The 20651-nt window shown below is 43.5% G+C and overlaps 1 protein-coding gene across 1 annotated transcript; it reads right to left on the reverse strand.

The window, feature by feature from the left end:
- Positions 1–331: 331 nt before the first annotated feature.
- On the reverse strand, positions 332–17926 carry IQCG (IQ motif containing G). The gene is made up of 9 exons (XM_059855578.1): positions 17784–17926; positions 14130–14344; positions 12931–13059; positions 10936–11017; positions 4782–4943; positions 4093–4167; positions 2514–2645; positions 1239–1340; positions 332–754 (listed from the first exon to the last, which is right to left on the reverse strand). The coding sequence occupies exons 1-9, from the start codon at positions 17907–17909 to the stop codon at positions 617–619; spliced, it is 1161 nt and encodes a 386-aa protein (XP_059711561.1). The 5' UTR covers positions 17910–17926; the 3' UTR covers positions 332–616.
- Positions 17927–20651: the final 2725 nt, after the last annotated feature.

The raw sequence follows: 20651 nt of genomic DNA on the forward strand, positions 1-20651 counted from the left end.
CTGTGACAAGCCAGCTCCTGGAGGCAGCATGGCTGGCTGCCTTTTCCCTTTGTTCCTCCTCTTGGTCAGAAGGTACATGGAGCTATTCTGTCTGTGCACTGACACTGTGCAGGACTGTGGGAATGGAAACCCGCATGCTCTGACTGCACTTGTGTTTACACTGCAGACTTGCCCATGTTCTCCCTGCTGACCTGATGCCAGCACTGGAGGCATGGAGAGCACAGAGGGAGCCCAGCTGGGGCTGCCTCGGCCTCCCCACCTGACCCAGAGCCACAGCCAGTGCTTTGGGGGCAGCAGAGGAGGTTCTGGGCACATAGCATCCCATGCTGCTGAGTTACTGGGCTGGTAACAGGATTACTTCCCACTGTTTTGTTTCCATAAAGCACTTTGCAGGGGATATAGTTTTTCTCACTGCTTTGATGCAAATCCCCTTTCTGCTGGGAAAACAAGGCTGTACAAGTGCAGCTTTAAGATCTTTAGTGCAGCTTCACCATAACTGTGTCTGCAGGAACTGCGTTCTCCAGAATTGCCCAAGTTCTGCTTTATTTTGTCCTGTCAGACATACCACAGTGCCCTGCCCAGCAGCAGTCCTGGAGCACATATGTGGCCACTTTCTTTACTTAGCTCTTTTCTTCTTTGCCCCAGATTTTTCCTTGCCTGTTTCCTTCTCTCCTTTTCCCTTCAAATACTTCTCAAGCTCCTGGTAGGGGCCGAGGAATCTGCGGACCATTGTACCTTTCCACCAGGCCTGCACCTGGAAGTGAGGGAGAGAGAGGCCTGAGGGGAAATCACTTGCTGGGGTACCTGGTACTGCTCAATGCCTGGAAAGTCTTTCCTGTACTCCCCAGCCACAGAAGGGAACCCCCAGCCCATGCAGCAGCCTTTGGGCCTGTGCTGGTTGTGCCAAAGGCATCCATAGCTGGGCTGAGGGCGCCTGTTGCTGGTGGCAAGGGAAAAACAGGGGCACTACCCCATGACCCTCCCTGTATCACCTGGGCAGTGATATTTGCAGGAGACTGGCTGCTCCCCTTTCACTTCCCATCTCAAACCTACAGCCAGATGCTGGCTCTGAGTGTGCCCAAGCAAGAGGAACAGGCTTTATCCTTTGCTTGTGCCACCACACACCAGCCAGCTTTCTTAAGCTGTTTTCTGCCTGGACAAAGCCTGTGACACAGATTATTAACTCTCAGCTGCTGCTGCTGCTGGAGCAGCACTGCCTCAGCTTTTCTCCCCTTTACCTTCACAGCACTCTTCAGCTCCAGGGCTTCCTGCTCTCTTTGTTTCCTCTTGGTCTCCTTGTCTGTCCGGTCAATGATGATGGTTGTCTGGAATGTCAGGCACTGCAAGAAAGCACAGGGATGGCAAAAGCCATGACAAACACATCCCCTGAACTGCACAGCCATTGCCAGGGCAGGGCTCACCTGGACCCTGGTGCAAGGATTCTTTCCCTCTGCTGCCTACAGGTCTCATCCTTACTACACACTTCCCACAGCCAGGACTGCTCAGGCCCATAGGTTGTGGTGTCCCTCTTCACCAGGGAGCTTCAGGGCAGCCCCAGGATAACGTGTGAGCGGGGGCTTTCCTCCCCACCTCCATTATTTGATCTTTCCTAAATCCAGATGGCAAATGTTGCTCATTACCACTGTCAGTCCTCAGGCACTTGGAGCTGCTGCTAAAGTGAAACCTCTCACGGCCTGGATGTAATTAACCCCCTGATCCTGTGCTGTAAAATGGCTGGTTGATGGCCTCCCACGCAGCAGCTGGTGGTGGGGAGGACACTTGGTCCCCCAGGCCAAGCAGCAGATAATCTACAAACACACTTGGGACACTCAGATGACACTGTACAGAGTGAAAAATGAGCCCACATGCAGGGAAACATCCAGCTCCATCCCATCACTTCCAAGCCACGGACGGTAAGGAATGTTGAATGTTTACAAGTAAATTCCGTCTGGTTTTAAAGCACGCATTTTTCTAGATGCTTTTCTCTGTTCTGTGCTGCTGCTCTGCTGTGATCAGAGCTCAGCAGTTAACCAAGAACCCAGTGGGGCAGGAATGGTTCTACCTAGAATCAGCTCCCTGATGACAGAGCCCTGTGCAGCTGGGAGTGTGTGTCTGTAGGAAGGCAGGAGCTTTTAGTCTCAGCCTGTCTTATCCTGATCTCCCTAGAAGGAGCAGATTTGTTCAGACTCAGGCAGCAAAGTAAGGTGAGGCATACTGATGGGATAGGACAGCACCTCTGCCCCTCACAAAGGCTGTCAGTAGCTCTCTCATTACTTGCTGGTATTTGAAAATAGCTATAGGGGAATCATCATCATCCCTCCTTAATGTCACAGGTGGCAAATAGAAGAGGACATCTCAGCCATTGTCTTCCCAAGACAAGTGCTATAATCACAGCCTGTGCCTCAAAATTACTGATTTTTTTTTTCTGTAGTCCTGGTTCCTTATCCAAATAAGTGTAGGAAAAAGCCCAATGCAGTCTTGCATGGCTGAACATTGAGATGCTAATGTCTTACCTCCTTGGCAAATCTCTGCATTGTTTCCAAGTTCTCTGCTTTTAATGCTCTTAGATCATCCAGTTCTTCATCTTTTGCAGCAGTGTCTTTTTGATACTTCTCTATCCAGTATTCCAGCTTCTCTTTCACCTTCTGCATGGGGAGAGTGGTGCTCAGCAGGGTGCAAAGAGGGCACAGGTGAGAGGTTTGCTACTATTACATGACCTGCTTTCAGGATGGGGGTGAGGGTCCTGTAAATTGTGCATGGTTAGTGTTTTCTTCTCATCTTGAAAGCATCAAACCCCTAAGACTACTCATAAATTACTGCAGGGCAGTAATTTTGTGCAGTCAGTTCTGATGAAGCAAGTGACAGCCAGAAGCCATTTGTTGTGCATATACAGAAGGAGGGGGGCTTAAAAAGCAGAGTTTGTCAGTGGGAGAGCTTTTATCCTCTGCCTGACTCCCTACCCACTTTCTGGATTAAGCTCAGCACACCAGGAATAAGGTCCCAGGGGACAGCACTTCACACTATTTCAGGTTGTAAACTTGGCTTTGTGTTCGTGAATAGGGCAGGTGTTTCTGAAACAGTCACCCAGATGACTTCCTCCTATTCACCGATAACTTCTCCATAGCAACCACCCTGATTGCTTCCATGGAAAAATAATCTGAGGAAAAGCATCAGTCTCATTACAGCATCACAGCTGGACACACAAGGGGGATGGAGGGCATGGCCATCCTCCTGTCTGCGGGCCCCTGCAAAGCCAGCAGCTGCTGTCTGAGCACTGAGGGGCTGCTGCTGGAGGTCAGCCAGGCTCAGCATGTGCTGGGGCAGTCCCCTCGCTGGGAGCATTGATCAGACCAAAGCTCTGGGGTGCAGAGCACACTGTTCAACTGCTCACAAGATACAGCACTGGTTTGCACTCAAATGACATTTTTTAAAAGCTATTATCTCCTATTAAATTCTGTACTGGCAGTGACCTCAGGTACCCTGCAGCAGTCCAGGTTTTCTTCTCATCATACCATTTATGAGAGACTTTGCAGCATTAATCACTGTCAAGTTATTCACTGTTAATGATAGGAATGCTCTGAACCAACGCCACAAGGGCATTCATGCTGCTGAAAATGAGTACAATAGTTGTGAGTTAGCAATGATCCCTAACTCTTCCTCAGATAAGGCTGGACTGGCAGTTAGTATCATTCCCTCCCCAGTGTCCCTTCCCTCTATGCAGCCCTTACTTGGCCCCTTACTTTGGGCTCTTCACTGTGGTGCTGGGAGCCCCAGTGACTGCCAAGTAGGGTCTAAATAAAATTTCAATTAGCCAAGTACAACTATCTGAGAGAGGAAAAATCCATAACACCTGAATAAACAATGTAATTTACTACATGAACCCTAATTTTAAGGAAATATATCTGTATGTAGCAAATCCCAAGCCTTGGAGAGCTGGGTTAATTAAGATTTGAGGACAAGTAATCATTCAAACTGCAGCAGTCATGAACCAGGTACATTTGATGGAGCAGTAACTGTTTTCCTTTGGGCACTAATCAATTATATGGTGTTTATATGTTACTATTTAAAGAATTGGCTGACAGTCACACATACCTGATATTCTTGCATGAGGAAATTTTCAGTTTCCATGTGAAGTTGAATCTCCTCATCAATTTTGCTCTTCAAATTCTGTGATCAGAGCAGACAGAACATGTGTGAGACAGTGTTGGTGTGTATGTGTGCACACACTGCTGCTGAAAGCTGAGTAAAAGTGCTGGAGCTCTGTGTAGTCCACAGACATTTTTTCCACTGATAAAATCAGGCAAGGCAGTCCTTGCTCCCAGGCCATCCATGAAAAAGGGACAATTAGATCAGACCTTGATCAGTCAAAAAAAGATGCTTGCAAAACCAGAACAATTTTCTAGTCCTGATCACCTTATGGCCACAGAAGCAGCTCTATCTGTATAATCTGCTGGGGGCACTGCTGGGAGCTCAGGTTGCTAATGCCTTTGTAACCACCCCTTTGGATATACTTCTGGGTCTGGTCTTCCGGCCATGGCATTGCTTGAAGCATTCCCTGTCTCCTAAAGCCATGCCATCCTTGTTGTTGCTGTTTGCAGCATCATACAGAGAAACAATAGAAGAGATCAAGGTGTGTGACCCCAATGAGTTTCCTGATCCAGTTCAAAGAGCTGTGCTGGTGACTGTAATGGAGAACAGAGAGGGCATCTGGGGAGCGAGGGAGGGCTCTTCTCTTAATGGATGGAGATGCCTTCCAGTATGGGCCATGGGGAAGGGCTTACCTGGATTTCCTTCTCCAGGGCATTCTCTGCACTGCTGCACTTTTTCTGGGTTAGTTGGATCTGGAGATCTGTGTTTTTCTTCATGTAGTTGCTCTCTGTGTCAACTTCGGCCGTGGTCTCTTGAAGCTTATCTTTGAGACAATCAATAACCTTATCTCTGCTCTAGTGGAGACAAAAGCAGCACAAAAGCAAGCCTGGAGGCTGAGATCAGCTCACCTTTCTTAATCTCTCCACTCCCTGATAAGGTCAGAAGAGACAAAGCCATAGGCTTCACTTTCCCTGAATGTTGCTCCATTTCAAGGAGCATTTCAAAGGTTAGTTTGATCTGTTACCCATATAGACAGCAATAAACCCACCAGCAAGGAGTGATTGCCTCTGGAGAGAGTGGACTGAGGAACAGAGGAGGACAAGAAGGCAGGCCTGCTCTCTGGTCAAGAAATGGATTCAGTCATGCTTAGGATAAACGTGAATAAAAGCCAAAGAATTTTAGCCACCTAAAGTTAGGCTTTACTTTTACTAACACCTTGCATTAGACTATCTCAGTGAGTGAGCATCTGTAAGAGGAGGATAATGCCTCAGCCCCACAAAAGCCAAAGTTTGTTATCCTAAAGTATACTCTATTCCTTGGATTTATTTTTTTTTTCTAGTGATGCAGCAACTGTATAAACACAGCCTTAGGAACAAGTGCAAATATAATGCTGACTTGCTCATATTTTCAAACAGTTCTTTCTTGAAATCTTACCAGGTAGATGGTGCCCACTTCATTATGAAAACATACACCCAGGGCAAGGAAGCAGTGTCAAGGAAAAGCTGGCTATGAGGTCCCAGCCTTTCCCCATGCCTTACTCTGCAATGGAGCTGAGCTTTCCTGGGGCAGAAAGCTCAGTTTTCTGTTCCCTAGAGTTCTATGGGCTGGAATCCTGAGTGGTTTGTCCAGCTTTGGAGCATGCTCAGGAAGCAAAGTGCATTTCCTTGATTTGGGATTGCTGTTTTGTTTGCTCCTTTTTAATTAATTTATTTGAATAGCAGATAAAGGTTCATTACCCTGGGGTTGGAACTTGGTACAAATGCCTGTAAAATGAAGACTTTTCTTATAGGTTTAAAAAGGTCATCAAAGCCTCCTGTGTAATTATGCAAGATCAATGTGAATGCACCCAATGTGAATGCATCCATTACAGCCTTTCTCTTTGCTTCCCTGCCATGCTGTGGTGGGTTTGATATTCATCAGCCAAACCTCCACAGCTGAAGATGAAATACCAAAGTGCTGACATCTTTTGAAGCCCACATATCTTGTCTCTGAAGCACCTCAACATTCCTTAGCTGTGTAAACATGGAAAAATGCCACAGGAAGGAGCCAGCTCAGTAGTGCTGTGTTTGAAAGCCCTTGCAGCATGACTCATTTGGAAAAGGTCTCCTTATAAGAAGAGTTTGGAACAGTTAAAAGAAAGTACTTCCTTCTGCACCCCTTGTCATACATAAGAAGAGTAGAGTACATTTATGAGGCTCAGGATAATTGGGGCCTTGGCTGATGCCGTTTTGTGGGTTCAAAGATGTTCACATGTTTTTGAATGTTTCAAACACCAGATACTATTTTTATGGCCATATCATCATATGACTGCAGACAGTTACAGACATGAGCTGTTTGTGCCTCATGAAGGTTTCTGGTCATGGCCTTTATTTTCCCTGGCATGGAATTTTGGTGGCCATTGGGAGGAGTTGTGTTCCTGGGCAGTGGACAGGGGATGTGAGTGTACTACTCTATTTTGAGATTGTCTTCCTGGGTCATAGTGGAATCATGTCTAAACTGAAGAACCAGCAGAGAGACTGAGGAGATGCTAATTTAAAAAAGCAAACCCACAACTTTTTGTGGCCCTGAGGCTCAGGGAAGTCAAGCACTGCTGATGTCAGTGTGTTACTGCTATCTACTCAAGATCTGCAAACTTGCCAGAAAATAAGGGTTCAGCCTAGGTTACAAAGTACTCAGAGAGTTGGGGCAGAGCCTGAACTTCTCACCAGGTTATTTTCTTTTTCATTTCACATTTTATTAGAGACAAAAGTGCTTTTGATTCTCGTGCCCCAGGCCTCAGCTGGGATGGGGGCCCATCTGCTCTGTTGTTTTCTCTGGTGAATGGCGTGTCTGTGGTTTGGATTTGGTCTGCAGGGTTGTAAACATACTGGTTAGAGGTGGGGAGTCTGGGGGCTTGGTTACACAATCCAAAGCAGACAGGAAGTGAAATGCAAAACCCACTGGTGGTTTACAGCAGCATCTGCCTGGCCAAGGAATGCCAGCTGCAGGCATGAGGGCAGCTCCTGCTGCAGGACCTGCAGAGCTGGGGCACATTTGGGATTTAGCTGAAGGCAGTAAATGCCCACTAGCTGTGGGTACCATCTGCAGAATGTACTGTTCCCTGAACTTCAGGGACAATAACTGGGAAAATGAGTTAATATTTATTCATTCTGGTTTATCATAGCAAAGGTCCATGCCAGGACACGGAATGCTTTCATAGCTGATGCAGTAAATCTCTGAGCTGCTTATTTGGGATGACTTCAGCGTTGAATCTGCCAAACCAAATTGTCCCTCGTGTCCAAAACTATCAGAAAGCCGGCAGAGACCAAGATCAAAACCCAGGAAATAATTGTCAGGAGCTAGTCTGCTTCACAAGCAGGTAAACAAGCTGATTTTCTCTGATCTCTCAGCTCACAGACATCAGCTCAGGGGCCTGTCTGCTGTCACCTGGTGCCACTGGAGTCATCCCCACAGATGCTGTTTGGCTGCAAAAGCAGCTGCACTTAGCTGGAAACATTATCCACACTCCTGTGTTTTCATTTACTTTGATTTATCTCTCTTGTAGTGCCACCAACTCTTCCACAGCAATTAGTGTTTACAGTCATAAAATACAGCTGGTTACAAAAATAGCCCCCAGGAGTAAACAGTCTGAGGAATTCTCCAGCAGTGCAATGCTGCCCATTTGGCAGGGGAAGGAGTGCTGTGCTCTGTGCTGACAGGCCCTGCTCTGCCTTGCTCCCACACCGAGTGCTCAGAGCTCAAGGCTGCTGGCAGCTGTGGCATCTCAGCTTGCAGGGCCTGGAGATGTGCTTGGATCCACACACCTGCTGCAGCCTGGGCTTGCTCCCTGAAACCACAGCAGGCAGCCCTGCAGGCCCTTCAATAGGGCTTTGCCTGCATCACTGTCCCAGCTCCAGAACACCCCCAGGGAATGTCCCTTGTCCCCTGTGCCCAAGGGACAGCAGGGCTGGCTGTCACCTGGCATGGACAGAATGTTTCTGCAGCCCTTGGCCAGCTCAGCACCAATGCCAGCAGCTGCAGGAGAGCCCCTGGAGGGGCAGTTTGCTGGCAGAGGGAGCAGGCCTGTTAGCAGCAGCACTCCTATGGAAAACCCTGCCCCTCTGGAGCCAGCTTTGGATCTAGTGCACTAGCTCCAGGTCCTGCAGTGCTCCTGGGGGCTCTGCCAGCAGTGAAGCTCAGGACCATCACAAAACGTGTGCCTTCTGCTGTAATCATCCTGTGCATATCTCCAGTAGAAATATGCACCAAAGGGTGTGTGTATGTGTTTAAAACATTCCACAGAACACTGTTGATGCATTTGTCCTCCTGAGAGAGGAAAAGGGAAGAAACATTATGGGTTTTAATCTTACTACTAAAAGCATGACTGAGTGATGCACTGATACAGTGGAGTTATCAGTGATGCACTGATACAGTTATGAGAACTGACAAAGAGTTAAAGTTACAGATCTGTTTTCACTGGTACTGTGGTGCAGTGGCTTGGCTTTCTGTCTGTTTGGTAGCTGTATCATTATTGCTTGTTATAAAATGACACCACTACCTGCACACATGTATGACATGAGTACACCACAAAACCTACAGGACATAAAAAGTCTTTGGGTGAAGAACAATGCAGGAATGCTAAATTTTACATTCCTAAATTTTTATCTTATGCTGCATAATCCTATATGATATGAATATGTTTCAAAAGTTGCACAGGCTGCTGTTACTTGTCCAGGAAATCAGAGAAAGTATTTTTATAGCAACTATGAAATGAACACTGCAGCAGGAAACAGACCCCCTGCAGCCAAACCTGAGCTACCAGTGCTGCTCCTGCACAGAGAGGTAAAAGCAAAACCAGATGCACCATTTCAGCTCCTTTAGAGACATCAGTGCTTTCCAAGAGAAAACAAAATAAAGAACATTTAGCATTTGATTTGTGTTCCATTAGAAAGAAAAATGAGCTGAGCAGGCTAATACACTATTAATTAGCATCTTATTAAGAGGTAGAAAGGCTGAAAATACAAATTCACAGCAACATGAGTGAGACAAAGGCCGTGTTTTTCTGGTTCCAGGATTAGATTTGCTCGCTTTTGTTTTCTCAGCCATGTAGGCTTTTGTCTACAGGTCTGTGCATTATTATTGTTGTTCAAAGTACTCCTAAGTCAGTGAAGCTGTATTTTTATTTTTAATTAGTTGGCAAGGTGACAAATCATGCAAGTGTCTGTAAAACTGCCTATGGGAAAATCCCATATGAAGCAAATATAAATTATTCTCCCTTGGGAGACACAGTGAGACACCATTATTTTTGGCACAGGAGGAGAGCAGTACTTTAAAGTAGTCTTGTCTTTGATTTATCAAAGCTGAAACTATAAGGGAAGCTCAGAAAATGACTTTTAAGCTTGAAATATTTAAAAAAATATCCCAGATAAGTGCAAATCCCACTTAATGAGGCAAAACCCAAGAATTAGCACTGAAAGGACAAAAAAGAAGACCCACCCTCTCAGCACAGGACCTACACACATTTTTATGACTGCAGGAGGTAGGAGGTGGCCCCCTGACTGTGGAGGGCCAGGACATTGCTGCTGGTACAAGACAGGACGATTACAGCCCCTGGGAAGGCATTAAACCAGGACTGGGTACATATATTGAGTGCACGGACATGATGAGGTTTGGAGAGCGCTACAGAGATGAAGAAGTATCTCATAACATTCACCAGCCTGGGGAGTGGGAGAGCAGGAACTTTGCAGGAGCCATCAGAGTCTGAGAAGGCACAGTGTGAGAAGCAAATAGGTCCCCCCTGTATTAACAATTAAATTTTCCACTGTGTATGCATCCAGGCTGCCAACACAAAACCTTTGTGCTCTACAAACCAAATTTCACCAGCATATCTGGAGCTTAAAATTCCTTTCTGTAGTCAACTATATCCTGGCTTGATTACTCTCCACACTTTTGTCCAAAGACAAAACTCAGTGACACCAATTCTTTCCTCAGATGCCCTTGATGTCCTCTTGCTCACTACTGAACCAAGTGTCAGGTTCTTGTTCCTTCCCCCAGGCCCTGTACAGCTCTGCCCCAGCTTGCCTTCTGCTTGTTTGCTATCACACATCTCCTGCCTCAGCAGGGCCAGGCTACATTTCCATGTTGAATGAGCATCCAGTCTGAGCTGTCTGGTGAGCACCAAAGTGTCCAGTGATAAGCTATTCAATTGATCTGCACTAGTGTAGCAAGTTTTATATTTCCAGAATGCCCCATATTTACTGTGCATGCACACACCCTTTACATGATGCAGACAGAAGGGCTGAAGCTTTCCAGAAAGATTAAGTTGACAGCATATGTGCAATAACATTGATCTGCCCTTGTGTAGGCATGTTTGGGATTTTCTGATGTCTGGAAGCCTAGAAAATAGATTAATAGAATGGCACTTTCCCCAGATGAAAATGTAGGTAGAAAAATAGCCTGCCCCTATGACAGGTGTCTTTCTCACTCCCTTTGGCACACTTCCTTCTGTGCCAAATGATCTGTCACGACTGAGTATGACAGGACCTTAGATACTGTTATCTGTAGATAACCTCTTTCTTACTGATTGCAGTATCTGTGCTTTGTCACTCCCAGCAGAGTTTTTGGGATATTCTAATTTGACCACGGTCTCTCATAATTATGAGCATTTTCAGCTTCCATTTGAAAATCATCAGACACTGCTCTTGAAGTCATTAGTGGGCTTATTCCAAATACAAATCTTTACTGTAATTATTCTGCTCCTGTACTCCTAAGTGATGGTTCATTGTGTATGGCCATGGCCTCCCTGAGTGCTGGGCAGCTTCCTAACAGGCTTCCCCTGGCAAGATGCCCAGTGCTAAATGCTCTCACCTGAAGGTCTTGGCCAGTTTGTTTCTTGACTTCTTGCAGCTGTTTCTGGAGTGCCTTTATGTCCTTCTTTCCTTTTTCCTCCCTGAGGTGGGAAAATACAATCACTTGAATATATCAAAAAGACAAGAGCTGTTTACCTAGAAGGAGAACTTCCTGTCTCCTGATACATTGTGGTAAGATAAACAAATACTTCTCACCAAAACTACTGACTTGGTCAGTAAATCCTGAAAGAAAAGGTGCACAGACTGAGCAAGGCAGATGGGAACAAAAGGGAGAACAAGCCAAAAAAAACCAGGGGATGCTCTTATTGAAGGCCTGGAATGGATTTGAGGATGATGCAATTATTATAGCGGAGATGGAAGGTGCCTGTCATTGAGTCACAGTTTCTACATTTAGGGAAAAATGCCTGAGATTCTGTACAGAAGCAAGCCTGAGCAGCAGAGAGTGCCAAATTGTGTTATTATGTGTATAAGAATGTTATTTCTTTCATATCAGACCAAAAATCTTCCAAAGAGTACTGCCCCAGGTTCTGAGATCCCTGAAGGGACCTGAGTGAAGACCAAAAGCTAGAGAAGTATTCATCTGTCTAAAACAAAACAGATGCAGTAAATATTCAAGGTATTATTATCTTATTTCACTCAGAGTGCTCTCTTAGATTTTATGCTTATGATTAGTTTTAAAACCACTAAATACTACAGTTGGTCCCTGAAACTTTGTATCCTATTCCAACCTTACAATCACACGTGCATTTCATTTTCAGAGTACTTATCTGGGTGACTGGTGAACAAAAGCTCCTGATAAGGAGTGTCCCATCATCTCACTGCAGGTGGCTTTCAGAACAGTGTATTTACACAAAATGAGGCAAGTATTTATTATCTTGAAAGACAGATCAAGTTCATTCCATGAAAAGAATGTATAGTACAACATGGCTAGCTATGATTGACAGAAGGGGATAAAAAGGATTATGTCCTTTCTGATTATAATTTGTCTGCTCTTTTCTACCTCTCAGTATTGGATAGTTACTCCACAGCCAATTGCCAATCTCATTCTTGCTTTCTGTCCCTTCCGTGGCTAAACAATAAATCCCTTAGTTTTAGGCAGTGGAAATGGAAGAGTTGGGTTTCATGCTTGAAGTCACACATTGCACTGAAGCTGGGGATTTGCCCTGGAGGCAGATCCCTGAGTCACCACAAGAGCAGTTCCAGTAGGTTGGACTCCTGACAAATCATGACTGAGAGCAGCTTTGCTGTGCACCCCCAATGATGGGCCCGAGCTGCTACACTGAGGTAGCTTTAAAGTGGTGAAATATTTGTCTGATTACTGCAATTCTGACAGTTTTGAGTTGAATCAGAGGTTTGCATGCTAAAAAATAAAAACCAAAAAGACCTCTAGAGCTCAAAAGTTTGAGCTGAGAAGTCACCAGTTTGAGCTGAGATTATAACAAATGTGTACCCTGGAAGATTTGGGGCAGAAGAGAATCACAGCACAGTGGCTGGTGGATTAGCCTTAAATAAGACACCTCAGTCACCATCTGTGCTAACCTCTCACTGCTGCTGGGAAAAGGGAGCCTATTAGCATATGGATCAGAGCAGATTCTCCTGGGCATCAGACAACCTAAAGGCCATATGTTGCTGGCCCTGATTTGAACAGATTCTCTGCTGCTCTGGCTTTCACTGGGGACAGAAAAAAAAAGATCAAGGAGCTCCTAAATGACATTATGTTTTAATTGAAATGAGGCATTTGCACTAATTCAGCCACTGGTGTCCACCGTGGTCAAAGCTCAGGCAATTCCTAGCTCAGATCAGTATCAGACCCATCCACTGTTTCTTTCCAAAGGGGAAAACGTGCAGTTTGTAAAGCAAACAGAATAATTCAACTTTTAAAAGATATCCCTTCTGTATTTTAGCTTTATTGGGTTTTATTTCCTTTTCAATATGTACTGAGTGGGAATGGCTTTCAGCATTTAAACAGGGAAGAACTGAACACAACACTGACCTGATGAGGATGTCATAAAACTTGCCCTTTCTTGCCTTCTCTCTCTCATTAGCATCTGTTAGGCTACTAAATGTTCCCAATTCCTCCATCTTTTTAATAGTGACTGTGATTACATCACTTGCATACTGCCTGCCAGGAAGAAAAGGCACACAACAATACTTTACAGGTGCTGGTAGTACAGTGTTTGGCACTTTTATCCATTACTGTTTACAGTAAAATGTAGAGCAATAAAAGATCCCTTTTCTGGTCTTATGTCCTATCAAACCCAGGAGTGCTTCTCCCACAGTATCTGTTTATCGTACATCTGGAGAACTCAGTGTTAGGAGCTGCTTGAAGTTTGTATTTTAAAATGCTGCCCTGCATGCTACTCTGGGAAATTGCAAAGAGACACAAACGTATCCATGCTGAGCCAGACTGTTGCCATTAAGAATGCTGCTGGCCTGGAGTAGTGATGACAGGTGGATCTTGGAAAATGAGACCTGGCCATGCAATACATGGGCTTGTCCAGTTTATTGAATGTCATGATGCATGTGGCATTTACATTTTAGCTGCATTTTCCTCATTTGTGTTAGAATCTTCCTTAAACCCATTGTTGAAATGACATTAAATGACAGAAGCCAGGATGCAGAAAAATGCATACTGGGCATTCAGCTCCATAATCTCTTTCAAACCAAAGGCTGCTGGTCTTTCTGCAAATCAGAACACTGGTTTAGGTGCAGGAATAAAGTTTGTTTTAAAAAAGAAAGAAAATCTTTAGTCTTTATATACATTACCTTTTCTATAATGGCTGTAACTGCCACAGAAGCTCTGTGTGCCCTGCAGAATTACTGAGTTCAAAAACAAGGCTCAGATCTCCCTTTGCATGTGGGATCAGCTAAAGGAACCTGACTCCAGGCACCAGAACATGAGAACTGATTAGTGCCTGGCATTATTTCTACCCAGGCAACCATTATCAATGGGGTGATGTTTTACAGCTCCATTCAAAATAAACTGCTGGTCATTAGGTAGCATCCAGAAGCAAGCAAAGGCTGGAACTAAATGGTCTAGGAAGGATACCACTCCTATCCCTAGGGGAACTCCTTTCAGACAGAGACTGATGTACTCTGGCAGTGGGAGAGCAAGGAATTTGTATTTTTGCTTTCAAGAGAGAGACTGAGAACTTTACAGCTCTGAGCATCCCTCACAGGTGCTTCACTCACCTGTCAGCATAAATTTTTTTAAGCTTCTCTAGAGCCCGAGTGATGTGCTCCTTGGGGGTTTTGGAAGAATGCTGGGTGCTTTTTTGATCTTCAGTTTTCCCCTGCTGCTGCTCTTGTTCGGTGTTTTTCAGGACTGTTTGCCCACTCTCTTGCTTTGCTGACATAAGCTCTGGGAAGTTAACACCCAGCTCCTCCTGGATGATTTCTTTTGTTTGCTGGATGGGAATGAAAGGGGATAAGGGAAATAAGAAAATAAGGGAAGAGGGAAAAGGGAATAAGAGAGACCTGCTTGCACGTTGCACAGCAGAACTAAACCCTCGGCAACATTATGTGATAGGAAGGAAAATTAGTAATTAACTAGAATGAAGCTATATTGGGAACAGCTGACAGTGCATGTTACGCTTTGAAAAGAGTGGAAGATCAGAAACATTTATGTTGGTTAGTTTTGAGCACATAGTGTAGCACATTGAAGTTGATGGGCTCGGAAGTCTTAAAATGACAGGACTAGAAAAGGCCTAAAAAGGTGAATTCATTCACTCCAAGAGATGATGGTTCAGACTGTTCCTAATCTGACATGTTCTTAATGGCCTCCAGCAGTGGAGACTACACACCCTCCTGTCAATGTCAGCACCTCACAATTTTCTTTACCATAAGAAAGTTTTTTCTCCTCAACAGTATTTGGACTCCTAGCTTGTTGTCCTGGTCTCTAGGCACAGAGAACAAGTCGTTCCCTCCTTTTTTACAGCAGGTTTTACAAACAGGAAGACTGTTAGTCTGTTTCTACTCCTCCTTCTCTCCATCTTAGACATTTCCCAGTGCCTGTCACCACAACCTTTCCCTACAATATAATTGTTATAACTAGAGCTGTGTGGAAATAATTGCAATAGACTTGTCTGTCTGCTATCTGCTTAGCAGGTTTTTTGAGAGAGTAAAGCAGAGGAAATATAACATAAATTCAAAGGATAAATTCAAAATATTGGCATATCTCTCCTTCATGGAAAGGTATCTTGTGATTGAGTACAATTTCATCAAAAAAGGAAGAGCCCCCCAAAATGCAAAAGTACACTATAAAATCAGCTAAGCTCTTGCTTCTAGGAAATTCTCTGCTTTATGTGTAATGGATAAAATGCAGGTGTATACACTGGGACATTAAAAGAGAACATTTTCTTACTTGCCTACCAGCATTTCTGTGGCTGAACACTTCCTAACAGCACTGCTGACTGCAGCTAACACAGCCTCTGCCAGCCCCATTCCTGTCCGCAGCTGCCTGCTCCCCACCCCGGCTGCTTGGGGAAGCAGACAGAGAACTCACTGTGATGAAACATTTTCCAGCAAAAAGGAAAAGAAAAAAGTTATTTTTAGCAGCACTAGTTCTCAGTCCAGATCCTTCCACAGCCACACACATTTGTGCCAGCAGAGCAGAGAAAACAAGTGGTCAGGGCAGCAGCTGTGGATGCCAGGAGTACTTCCAAAAAGTTACTTGTCAGGCAAGTCAGGCAAGGCTCTGTCAGAGGCTGGAGGGCTGTGGTAGTCTGTGAGGGCACTGCAAGGGACTGCCTCATGCTGAGTGTTTTGGACAGTTCTGGGTTGGTGCCTGACTCATCAGTGACTAGAGAAGGAGGCTAAGTGACTATGTGCTTAATTTTCGGACTGTTAAATTTACATTAAATGAATCATATACAAAACATACACTGTCCAATGAAAATTGCATTGTTAATTAGCAAAAAAAAAGGGCTTAAATAGCTGGTTGGTGACAACTGTACTTCAGAAAGAACTAATTTTGGCAAACAAGCTGCTTTAATATCATGTAGATTTTATGAATGTTCTGATAGATGCTTTTTAATGTCTGGGAAAGTTCAAGACAGGCAATAACTGAGTTGTCTGTAAACAGTAGGTACACACTAATAATCAACACTAATAATACATAAAAGCAAGAAGTTTGTAAACTGCATGTGTTACCATCTGTGTAGTCTCCTAAGTGCTTGTCTGTTGCCCAAAATTCAGCAAATAGCAAGGCTGCCTTCCTCTGGGGCATGCACTGTGTGAAGCAATGTGCGAGAGCATCCAATCCAGAAAATCAGTGAGGTGCTGGCCAACACTGTGATTAATCCTCTCAAAAATGTCATCAGCTGAAATTTAGATGTCAGTCTTTGAAGATGCCATTGATTTGTCTGCCTGATAGAACTCCAGAGTACTTTGCAAATACAGATCTTGTACAAATACAATGAAAACAGCCAAATGTAATCTGAGAAACAGGGAGGAGGAGCAAATTACAGAGCACCAAAGTTAGCAAGTGGCTTCCCTAAGCTATTTTTTTGCTTCGAAATTGTTTCCTCCTCAAATTGTTTTGAAATCTTTAAGAACACAAGTAGGGTTTCTAACCTGTGAGAAAGTTGTGTTCTAAGACGAGACTTGGTGAAAATGAGCATCTGTGATTGAAGAGAAAAGCAAAGGTGTTTTCTCTGTAATTTACATGTGCCTTCAGTAGATCTATCAACCTGAGTCTGCGTGTCTGAAGAGGACAACTCCTGCTGTCCCAGAGATATGCTCTTTCTGTGTGTTTTGCTGCGGGCACATAAGAGAGGGAGAAGCATCCTCTGGGAGCAGTTGAGGCCGGCTCCCAGGAGTCTTTCAGGGGAGCAGTGCCCTCTATGGCACAGTCTCAGCATCGTTCCCGCCCTGAATTTCACTGTAACTCCAGCTGCTGCTGCGGCTCTGCCATGGGTTTTTTGAAAAGGCAAAAGGTAAACCTTTGCCAAAGGTTTTTTGAAAGGAAGCACGTAGAAAAATTTGATTTAACTTCATCTGGCATTCTTAAGTGGTACATTAGACAGAGTGAACACCATTAGATGTCAAAGCTCAGATCCCGGGGTTTATTTCCATCCTGGTTGTGAACTTTTTACTTGAGTTCATCTTAAAAAGGTTTCACACCTGCTAGAACTGGAAAGAGCCTGCTGTGTCACTTATAGACCACAGCACTTACAACCATTTACCCCTCAGGATGGTCCCATCCTGATTCCTATGTCTAATAGCTATCAGAAATGTCACAACACCTTCCTCCACAGCAACAAACCCCTGCCTGAGCATTAGGAATTCTCTGTTCTCCATATCTCTGCCCAACCATCTTAGCTATGATGCCTATTAGAAATCAACTAATAATTAATGATCACTGAGAAAGGGTAGTTACTAATCTATTTTGAAGTGCATCTTTCTTAATACATCATGGGAACAAAAGGATCTTTGGCATGGACCTGGAGAGGAATAGAATAAACATGGCTTTGAGTACTTTGAAATAACCTATACATTTCTACTTTTAAAATAGCTCTGTATCTACAGAAGAACCTACATATGTTTTGCTTCCTTTTCCCCAATTCTTTGCTTATTGTCTAACCACTGAGATTTTAAAATTATAATCTTAGGAACCTCTTCTTGGATCAGAAGAGTCCTTTGCACAAATTCTTGACCAAGTCTTCTCAGTCATGCTGCAATATAAATATTTAAATCAGGTCACTTTTATTGTGTTTCTTCACCCAAGAGTCATAGAACCACAGAAAATATATTTGAGTTAATTTTTTTTAAATGCTGGTAAAAGATATAAAACCAGGACAAAGAAAAAAAGATAGGATATACATCTTTTTAAGCAGTGGCACATACATGGTTGATGTCTGTCTTGTCCTTATGTGGAACTGGCATGATATATCCAAGAATTGTAAGTTGATCCACACAGCTCTCCAGCACAGCACTAAACATCAGAGCTTCCAGATGAGTGATTTTTTCCATTTGTTTAGTCTCTGTGTTCTTGCTAGGAGGAACAAAGATAAAAGATACCAATCAGAAAATGCTGTGGTGTTACTAATGTCAGTAACAGTAGTTTAAACTAAAGGTAGACCCGAATAGCCTTATTTGCAGCCTTACATATACTTCCCTGGCTTTGTTTATAACCTTCCATACACTGTTTATAAGAGGAGCTGTGCTCTGCTAATGGCTGCATTCAGGGACAGTGGGAATGTTTAGCTTTCACAAAACAAAGAGGTCCTGGTCCCTCCTACAGCAGATCTGGGTAGACAAGCTGAGAAGGGAATGGGTATGGAGGGCACAAACTGGATGAGGTGCCCCATTATTCAGTTCAGGGGGGAGCAGTGGTTCATAGTGGACTTTGGGAAAGGACAGAAGAAAGGTGCCTTTTTAAAAGAAAAAAAAATCTAGGTCCTATAAAGTCTCAAGGGTGAACCTTCATGCTCCAATCATTCCTCAATATTACTGTCTAGCCTTCACACTTTTATGATTCCAGTCCCCTCTCAGCAGGAACTGTTACCATCTTAAGATGCTGAAAGTTAATCAAGAACCAATATCTGGACTGAGTAAACAATCTTTGACTTTCTGTATTATTTTAATTTGCAATTCAAATACAAAACTGCTCTGACATACACTTAAGCACCCCTTTGCCTTGCCTACAGATGGAATATTGTGAAATCATATCTAAGGAAAAGTGAAAATTCACTATTAATCCAAAAATAAGAAAGCACCTGCACAACAATGGGAAAATTCTCTGAGAATGGTACTGTTTTGATATGCCATTGGACAATCCCTCCAAAGCCTGTACATACAAATGAGGTATTTCTTGTACAACATGTAGCACAACTGCAGTCTGAGATGGCTGAGATCCTGAGTGTCATTGTAATGGAAGTATCAACAAAATCTTAATTTGGCTGCTCTACCTACAACTGGATTTGTGCCATCTGTAAAACCCTTGCATAAACATATCCTAAGCCTGCAAAATATTACAGCCCAACCTGTAAGCATGCCAAGGAAACACATCAGGCAGTCCCTGTTAGCATAGGACATGGCTATATCCTATGAAAATTAGAGGTTTGGATGCAGCTTTGCTCTGCATCACTGGAAATCAGTGATATTTCATAAGCAAGTGTTTAAAAAGATTCATACTTGCTATAATATTTCTGTAGCAGTTATCATTTGTCCTCCTCCTTTTTTGTTGTTTTTTTTGAAGAAAATATGTAATTTACAGGTGGACCATGAAGTTAATTTCACTTGGCAGAAAAGAAGAGCCACTTTTCAGTGCAGGTTTATCTGATGTCTGTTGGTACAGAATAAATAAACAAACAAAAGATTCAAACTCAAAACAAACTCGGATTTCACACATTTGTTTCCTGACGTCCCTGTCTGCTGCAGGAAGTTGTTTAAAACAACACGTGTTGAAATGTGCTGGAAGAGGACACGGCTCTCCATGGGGATGAGGTTAGAAAGTGTGCACAGGGCCGTGAGTGGGATTGCTCTCAGTAAATCCATAGGAAGGGCAGATAGCAGGGAGAGACAGAGGTATTTTAAGTTAAAGGGCAATACTGCTCTAAGTCAAGGGAGAGTAAATTCCCCTAAGCCAGGCAATTGTGATAAGGTTTCTAACTCCTGAATGGATGAAGATACAGAACAGCCTTTCAGCCAAGGTAATGGTAGAGGCATCCTGATTTATTTCAATAAGATTGTTTAAATCATGGCAGGAAAACAGCAAAGTAATGATTCTGAATATTATCAATATGTTCACTATACTTGTATTGTTTGTAACCACTTACATCTAATGCCTCTGAGCAAGGCTTTTGATGGTCACCTAGGACAAAGAAGGAAGTGATTTCATCCCTTTGCTTCCGAGATTTTTTTTCTCTCTTTTAACTTAATTATAAAAAAAAAAAAAATGTAACAACTTGGGATAGGAATCTAATAAAAGCATTAACAAAAAAAAAAAAAAAAAAAAAGGCAAATGATCTGTATAGTACACTAAACCCATCACTTTTTTTGTCAACCTTGGAATCAATTATAGAAGTGGAGATGCAGTATTTTTACAAGAAAGTCAGGCAATGTCTTTAGTCAACAGGCATTAATAAAATATTTTTCAATGTTTTACTAATTTTTATCTTTTTCAGAAATCCATGATCCATATTTTGAGTCTAAACAGCCTAAGAATAATCTATTACATGTGGAGTCATAATGCTAAAAATATGGTGAAAAAAGATGTGTTGGGAGATAGCTGTGACAGATGATTACAGCAGCATTTTTGGAAGAAAAAATAACACATGCAGCTCTCATAGGAAAAAGGGACTTATTTGGAAACAAAGGAGGATGCAACAGCTTTTCCTCTTTTCCAGTAGTGGCTTCTGACCAGGAGAGAATTAATTCAGCATATTAATATGTTTCAAGACAGCTGGCAGCTGGAATGTTTTTCTAAAGGCCCTTTGCTGCTTTGCTCCTCCTGTGTATCTTCTCTTACATCCCCATCCTTGCTCAGCAGATCCATGTGCCAAGCCAGTAGGGTCTGGGCTTATGTTAAGTTGGACTTGAGATGGAAACCACTGTCTGTGAATTAGCAAATCTAGGATTTGAGCTGCTTGCTCTGGATTTTAGTGTCAGCTCAGTGCCCCTCGGACCATCCACTGGCACCACCCTGCACTGCTGTGTTTGCTGAGCTCCCACATTAAACTTTATTAATAATAATTTTTAAAAAAAAGTATT

Source organism: Haemorhous mexicanus, chromosome 10 (genome assembly GCF_027477595.1).
Source record: "Haemorhous mexicanus isolate bHaeMex1 chromosome 10, bHaeMex1.pri, whole genome shotgun sequence".
NCBI classification, from domain to species: domain Eukaryota; kingdom Metazoa; phylum Chordata; class Aves; order Passeriformes; family Fringillidae; genus Haemorhous; species Haemorhous mexicanus.

Coding starts and splice junctions, on each gene's coding strand:
- IQCG (XM_059855578.1), bottom strand. CDS start 17,909: ATGGAAAAAATCACTCATCTGGAAGCTCTGATGTTTAGTGCTGTGCTG. Junction 2,646..4,092: donor TCCTCATGCAAGAATATCAG/GTATGTGTGACT, acceptor CTCCCCATGCAG/AAGGTGAAAGAGAAGCTGGA. Junction 755..1,238: donor AGCTGAAGAGTGCTGTGAAG/GTAAAGGGGAGA, acceptor CCTCACTTCCAG/GTGCAGGCCTGGTGGAAAGG.